General features: G+C 35.8%; 1 protein-coding gene across 1 annotated transcript; it reads right to left on the reverse strand.

Moving 5' to 3' along the window:
* Window positions 1–5952: 5952 nt before the first annotated feature.
* On the reverse strand, window positions 5953–7349 carry LOC149163907 (heavy metal-associated isoprenylated plant protein 23-like). The gene is made up of 3 exons (XM_089430836.1): window positions 7151–7349; window positions 6914–6989; window positions 5953–6695 (listed from the first exon to the last, which is right to left on the reverse strand). The coding sequence occupies exons 1-3, from the start codon at window positions 7229–7231 to the stop codon at window positions 6400–6402; spliced, it is 453 nt and encodes a 150-aa protein (XP_089286962.1). The 5' UTR covers window positions 7232–7349; the 3' UTR covers window positions 5953–6399.
* Between the last annotated feature and the right edge of the window lie 217 nt (window positions 7350–7566).

Below are 7566 nucleotides of genomic sequence, written 5' to 3' on the forward strand. Positions count from 1 at the left end.
GTATTCTTAAAAGGTGTAGATGAGTTGAATGCTAGAAGGAGCAGAGAGAAGTGCTCGAGAGCTTCAACATAATAGAGAACCATGTGCTTGCCAAAAGACTAAGTACAGAGGAAAGCTTGGTGAGGTAAGTGGTAACAGGGAGGACTTGTTGTTGTAGAGGCTTTAGTGCAACTCATAGTAAGTGAGTGAGGAACTCATGAAGCTAGAGAAGAAGATGACTACTGATAGTCATAACAGAGGTAACAGAGGTTTTGAGGAAGATTACAACATAAGAAAAGTGAAGAAAGAGGATGCTAAGGTAAATGGTAAGAGGATGAGTAAAGAGGAGTTGGACAAGGAGATTGTTGAGTTAAAAGAACAACTCGATGTATCAAGGATGCTACTAGAGGAAAACTAAAGACAAGGTTGGGTCTTGAGGAAAAAGGCAGTGAAGTGGCATAAGTTACAAAGAAGGCTACAACAGAGGCAAGTGAAGTGGCTGGTGGAAAAACTCAGAGAAGTTGAGTTGGAAATGGAAGTTTCTATTTGTGAAGCAGAACAGGGGGAAGTTCTGGGTGAAGATGCAGACTGGAGATCTATGAAAGATCTTATGAATCATTGTGTGAATTGAAGACAACAAGAAGTTTACTTTGTTGAGGAAGGAATTATTGATGATTTTCTGAACTGTTGGACAAATTCGGATCAACAGGAGGATGTAAAACCTTGTATATTTGAATCTGATAATTTTGATGTGATTACAAGTTTTGCAGAGGATGAGCAATCTTTTGAAGCTGTCAAAAGTATGGAAGAGTATCGTTCAAAAGATAATTACTTTGAAGTAAAGAATGATGGAGAATGTCTCTTGAATGAGAATAGCAGTGAATTATGGTAGCAGAAAGAATTTAGTAATACATTGATGTTTGAAGCTATTACAACACAAGAACAATTTCTTGTGAAAGAAGGAGATGAGATTCAACCTGAAGAACTGATATGTGAAGAAATAATGGAGACTATTGAACCTTGTAATTCTCAAACTGATAAATTCTGTATAAATGCAGGAATTATTAGTGATGATGAAATACTTATGAAGTGTCATAGAGAACTTGAATTAGTAGAGTTTTTGCTGGAAAACTCAGAGTATGATAGTGTGATTGCAGAAGAAAGAGTTCACTACAATGGCCAAGAGCAGAAAGACATCATTGAAGCAGATGGTTAGGAAGAGAGATTTGCTAATAGTCTTGAGAGTCCTTTAGAGAATTCTTTAGAGAGGAAGAATCATCATACCAATGTGCTAATAAAAGAGGAAAAATTAGAGCAACAAACTAAAAGGTTGCCAAAGGAAGAAGAGGCACTGAGGCCTTATGTTTTTTATTTTAATAATTGTTTTGTGAGTGCAGGTTTTGTTGCAGATGCTGGAGAAAATTTGGCACAGATGAGTAGCCAAGTAAAGATGGAAGAGGAAGATTCTGTGGAAGTATTTAATCCATGGAACATAGATATTATGTTGCTGGAAAGAATGCTAGAGAATCAGGATTTGATCCAGAAAGAGATAATCATGAAAGAGGAAGAGAAATCTCAATTTCAACATTGGGGAACAAAATAACTTGAAGAAATGTAGAATGTGAAGATGCGAGAGATAGTGGATAGCAGCAACAAACTGAAGCAAACAGAAAGTGGTAGCAGTAAATGGCAAAGTGTGTACCAACCCAAGGATGTGCTGGAGATAGAGATTGAAGAATTATGGAAATTAATGATGAAGCAGTCGAGATGGAGGAGATTGACAGCAACAGGAAGAATGATCAATCAAAATTTGAAACTGATTGACAATGAGAGGAAGATGAAACAAAAGAAAACAAACATACAGTAGCAACAAAGGAACAAAGCATTTAGACAACTACAAACTAAAGTATGGGATCCAAGAGGACATAGGTCGGAAGCACATGATCAGAAGATCATGATTATTTTAACCTTGGGGGTCTAATGCAGGAGCATCTAGATCATCAATTTCATTGTATTTTAGTAGACATAGGGGTCTTGTGTTTTCAAGGTAGTTATTTTCCTGAGTATTAAATTATTGTAATTATTAAGGTTTTTAAGTAAGTTTATAAGAGATATTAAGAATAGGAATTAATTAGATATTGTGAGGAATATTGTAAATGTTCTCGAATGTAGGAGAACATGAGTGATGATGAGTGATTAGTGAGGATTGAGAGATTTTGAAGTATTGTAAATCCTAGACTAGGAATTCGTTTCATGATTTTGGGGATTAAAGAGAATCCTTAGGATTTAGTTAAGTTGTTGAGATCCTCAAGGGATCATTGAGAGACTTTAGGACTTGTTGAGCAGATTAAGGATCTGAACTAGGAAATGGGTTAAAGAACCTTTTGTATAAATGTAAACCTAAAAGGCATAGAAGAGGGTTAGCTAGCTAGGAGTTAGTAAGTGAGTTAGTTAGAGAGCTATGGGCAGATAGAGTGAAGTAGTGACAAAAGGCAACTATTATAGAAGATCAGGTCAAGAAGGAATTCAATGTGTAAATATTTACCTATTAATATAGAAAGTGTAATTTCTGAGTTTGTGTGGATTCTATTGTATAATTGAATTATAAAATATGCATAGTATTAGAGCATTTGCATAGCACAAGTGTGCAGGGAATTCAGAAAACAATCTGAGAAAGAAGAAGTTCAGACAGGAGTGTTATGGGTTGCACGCAAATGGTATTGGAGAAAATCCTTAATGGTTATAGCGAAGGGAGAGCTGTAAGGTTTCCTAAAACCTAAGGATTTACAAAGAAAGTGTAAAGGCATGAAGAAATGAAGTAACAAAGTGGAGATCGAGATCAGAACAAATGAAGACCGTAAAGCGAGAGCAAATACACAAGCAGAACGCCGAATGGGATTTTACACCGGAAGAAACAAAAGAACATAACAGTGCACAACAACAGTTGGATCAGTCAGATCAACAGACAGGATTGTGTGAGATAGTGAGCTAGGATGAAATCATTCAAAATAAAGTCAAGAAGTAAAGAGATCAGATTAAGCCACGTGTTAGCAGAAGGATGGAGCGGTCTTCGGAAGGGGTAAGCAGTATCTCACGCACCCTCAAAGCGGTAAATGATATTGTATAATTTCCCTCGATTAGCTTAAGTGAGTGACATGTAGCACACGATGAAAAGGGAAAACCACTTTTCTCGTGCACTCTCAACCTAATATTGGTCGTGCAAGTATCTGCGCAAGTTTGCATGATAGCTGTTTGATTGGATGGTTCACATTGATGGTGGAGATTGTCCAGGCTAGTTGGTGAGTGGATGACACGACATCCGTTGGATCTGACAAGACAAATCAATGGTGGAGAATTAATGCGCTAAGGAGAGTATCGATATATGTTCAAAGGTTTGAAGAATGGCAGAAAAGTAAGGTTTAAGTGTGATTTATGAAATATTTCTATTATATGGGAATTATAATAGAAATAAGTAGGATTAATGTATTATGGGTTAAGTTGAGTTTTAACCAAACTCTAAAATCCATGGTGTGCTTAATATGGGTGGGTAATAAGAATTAACCAAAGATTATGAAGGATTATGAAGGTTCCACTCAAAGGTTTATAAAGGTCCACACTTTGGATAGTTAAATCAAATGTTTCTGCATATAATTTATGGAAGGAGCATTAAACCTTGGTTTAAGAAGGTTTTACTGGGCAGGAATATTAAAATACCTAACACATGTATATGACATGCATTTTATATGCATACTGTGCGTATGTGCGGCTTAGGCTGCATCAGAATATTGTATAACATGTTTGGCTTAATGTTATGTTTGTTAATGACTAAGCTCTTTGTGGCTTTCTTGGAAATGTGTTATGTTAATTGTAATGGTGTTGGCTGAATAATATAGTATGGACAATGATGGTTTGAGTTCTCCCCTTTTTTGGGGTATGAGACTCCTTTGTATATGTGTTCCTGATATTTGTTGTTAACATAAAATCTCTAGATGATTTTTGTTAGTTTCTCATGGCATTGTTATATTGCACTTTGGTATCGATGGGTGAATGAATGATGGATTTTTAACAATGAGTTCCGGGGAAATGTCCTAAATTGATATACCTGTCAGAATATAGTGTTAATGACAATATTTGTGTACGAATGAACTCTGTTTCCTCTGTTTTGCATCAGAGTTAGTTTTGCACTCACACAACGGATTCCTTTCGAAAGCTCACTATTTTGGTTAACCAATGTATTTTACTCGACCAATGCATGTTGTAGTTTACTATGAATGTTTCAACCTATGATGTAAAGGTGTTTGAATTTATTTTTGTTTAATGATATATTTGCGACATATGGCAAGTGCAACAATTTGAGGTGGGTTGTTTTAAACTATAGTCATCTTTATTTCTTATTTTCTCTTACATAACCTTCAAAAGTTCTTTCAAACCCATGAGTATACCTTAGGTGGGACCTCACCTACTAGCCAGGATAGAAAATCCCAATATCTAAAAAAACTTTGTAAGTCAACTTTGTTGACTTACATTTGGGTCACTCTTACCTGCGAGCACCAACAAATAAAAATATAACACAATAAAAATATATATATATATATATATATATATCTATATATATATATCTATATATATATATATATATATATATAAAAGTGCTTTTTAATGTAAAAAAGTTCAATAAAATATTTTTAAAATGATAAAAATAATTACAAAATAATATATATTACAATAATATTTTAACTATTTTTACATGATAAAAGTGGTTGCAGTAAAACCTAAATACTTTCAAATGTCTAATTCCATATAATATTGTTCTATAATTTATGCTTACTTGCCTTTATCTAATGACCTTTCAACTTCCCTTTAACACATTTGTTGTCGTGTTTTAATCATATTCTTAATAAGAAACTTTACTTTATCCATGTATGGTCTTCATTCTGATTTTTCATACAGAATCTTCCCTTACATTGCAATTTTTATACTTTCATATCCACGCTTTATATTTTTTAATTATACTTAAATTTATTTTAATTGTATTTTCTTTTTATTATACCTTTACCTATTTTGTGCCTTTATATTAACAATTTCGCATAGTCACCGGATAGTTAATAAGCACCCCCAATCCTGCATTGGTTGCACTATATCCTGGCATACTTATCATGTCATTTAACGTGCTTTCAAATATATGTTTCAATGCATTGTTTCGACATACCAAAGCGTTATTTTGACACGACAAGTAAATAATGCTTATAAATTCAACGATGAGCTCTAATTTGAAATATTTGATGAGACGTCATGTTCTTGCAACCAATGCCGAAAACCCATGTGCTAGGCATGCATTATGACTCCTGGGCAATTAATGGGAAGACTTGATTTGAGCCCATTGCCAACGAACGACGTTAGAAGGAATACCCAGTGTTGTTTTTTCATTACTTTGATCTTCTAATCTGTCTAGCAAGTGGCGTCCATTCCTCTCATGGTGTCGTTAATAACCTCAACCTCAGACATGGTGTCGTTAAGAGTCTTGCTAGTTCAGTGGGATGCATTGCCGTAAAGACACTCACATAGAACAATATGAAATGGGCTAACACTTGAGATTGGCATTGGGCTATTGATAAGTTACTGACAATTTAATATCAATTAACGGAGAAAACATGAATCACTCTTTGTTTATTATAATGGTTAGAAATCATTTTAATCAAGGTAAGCTGGTAATCCAACAGGGCAAATACAGCTGCCGGGCATTTATGACGGATTGGCAGGCTGGTCATTTTCAGTCTTAGGTTTTAGGGGACCAGTCAGGCCCACGCTGAATTGTATAAGTGTGATTTGATGGTACATATTGTTTTGAAGTACTTTTTAATTTAATGAGTTGAGGGTTAAAGGTTGCGATTTGATGGTACATATTCCTGTGCAATAATTTTCTATTTAATTAATTGACGGTGAATGATTTTCCAATTGTCAATCCAGAGTCCCTTCAATTAGAAGGGGCCCCTTATATTCTTACAGCGATCCTCTGCAGAAACAATTTTCCTGAAGACCCAACTTACATGGCTTTTGAGGTTTAACAATGCAATTGCAGGAAACCAAATCTAACATTGCACACACTCAATCTGCACCCTTGTGATTTCTTTGAAAGAAGCCATATCAACATAACGTGATATTATTTCGATTTTTCTGTCTCATGCTTTTCACGGTCCACAAGAAGTACAGAATCGTTTATCAAAAGTTCCCAAGGTTTTAATAATACTTCTTCATAACAATTCAAAGCAGCAGACTCGATGATCTTTACAATTAAAACCAGTCATGAGGAATATGACTAGAGTTCATTAAGATATTTCTCTAGTTTTGTGAATAAAATTTGTTCTCTCGATAAAGCTTCATAGATTATATCTATTTCAAAGAAATCTCTACTATTCAACCTTACATAATCCTGCAAGCATTCGCGTTGTCATCGCTAAAGAGCGTTGTGTACTGCTCGTCTGTGGGATTAGGGTTTGAAAAAGTGTTGGACTCGACCTTCCGAACATACCCAGCAGGGGCTTTCTTATCATATGCTTGGGCAGCGTAAGGCTGAGCAACCAAACTGTATGGCACATATGGCCACAGCTCTGCACGTTTCCCAGTGGCCTTCACCTTCTTCAGCACCTTGTTTGCCTCCACGTAACCTGTCACTGTCACCCTCTGCTCCTTTCTGTTTACATCCACAGACCTCACACCTGCAAGTAACACCAACACCAGCATTATGATAGCTTTCAAGAAAACTGCATTCAATTTTTTTAACAGAAACCAGACAGGTTTTAGTGGTGCTGCATTCTACAATTCATTATGAGAACATGTGTATGTCCATTCTAGTCCTCATTTCCATGTTTTATAAATCCACGGTTAAAACAGATTTACACTGATATTCCAAGACAGATTGGATCTCCATACATACCTTTCATAGAAGATACAGAGTTTTTCACTTTCAGCTCACAGCCATCACAGTCCATGCGAACCTTCAGCTCTACAGTCTACAATTCAAAAGTGAGATTAACAATGTTTAGGTTTTCGGATTCAGTGTATAGAGGGAAGCCCTACATTAGCATTTTACTCTACGTTATATTATCTTCTTGGGCTGATGGGTATGGACACACTGACAACATTGAGATCAAATGAGTATGGGTTTTTATACCTGCATCTGTTTCATCTTTTTGTGCTTCCTACTTCCTCTTCCGCTCAGCAGATCCGAGAGATACTCCAGTGGACCGGCCATCGTTCACAAATCTCTGATCTCAAACCACAAAATATATTTCTTTCTACAATGCAGAAGTTTTGCAATTCTAAGCCTTTGCTCAAACCATAGTAGCTAAGAAGAGCAAACTCAGACAATACAATTCGAGTTGTAGCCACCAATTTATACACGAAAGATGGAGTAGGATAATAGCCCTACGCCTCTGTGATAGCGGTGTCCAAATCAGTTACGCGAGCAACCACATGAGATGGAGGAACAACTAGTATTGAGACGTGCAGAATTTGGTTTTCCTTGAAATATATGTGGGCTCCCTGTTTGAATTTAAATATAGAAATCTGGGTTTTCAACAATAGCTT

The sequence above is a fragment of the Pinus tabuliformis genome, chromosome 5_1 (genome assembly GCF_031772625.1).
Source record: "Pinus tabuliformis cultivar Carrire ecotype Pingquan chromosome 5_1, CPIR1, whole genome shotgun sequence".
Lineage (NCBI taxonomy): Eukaryota > Viridiplantae > Streptophyta > Pinopsida > Pinales > Pinaceae > Pinus > Pinus tabuliformis.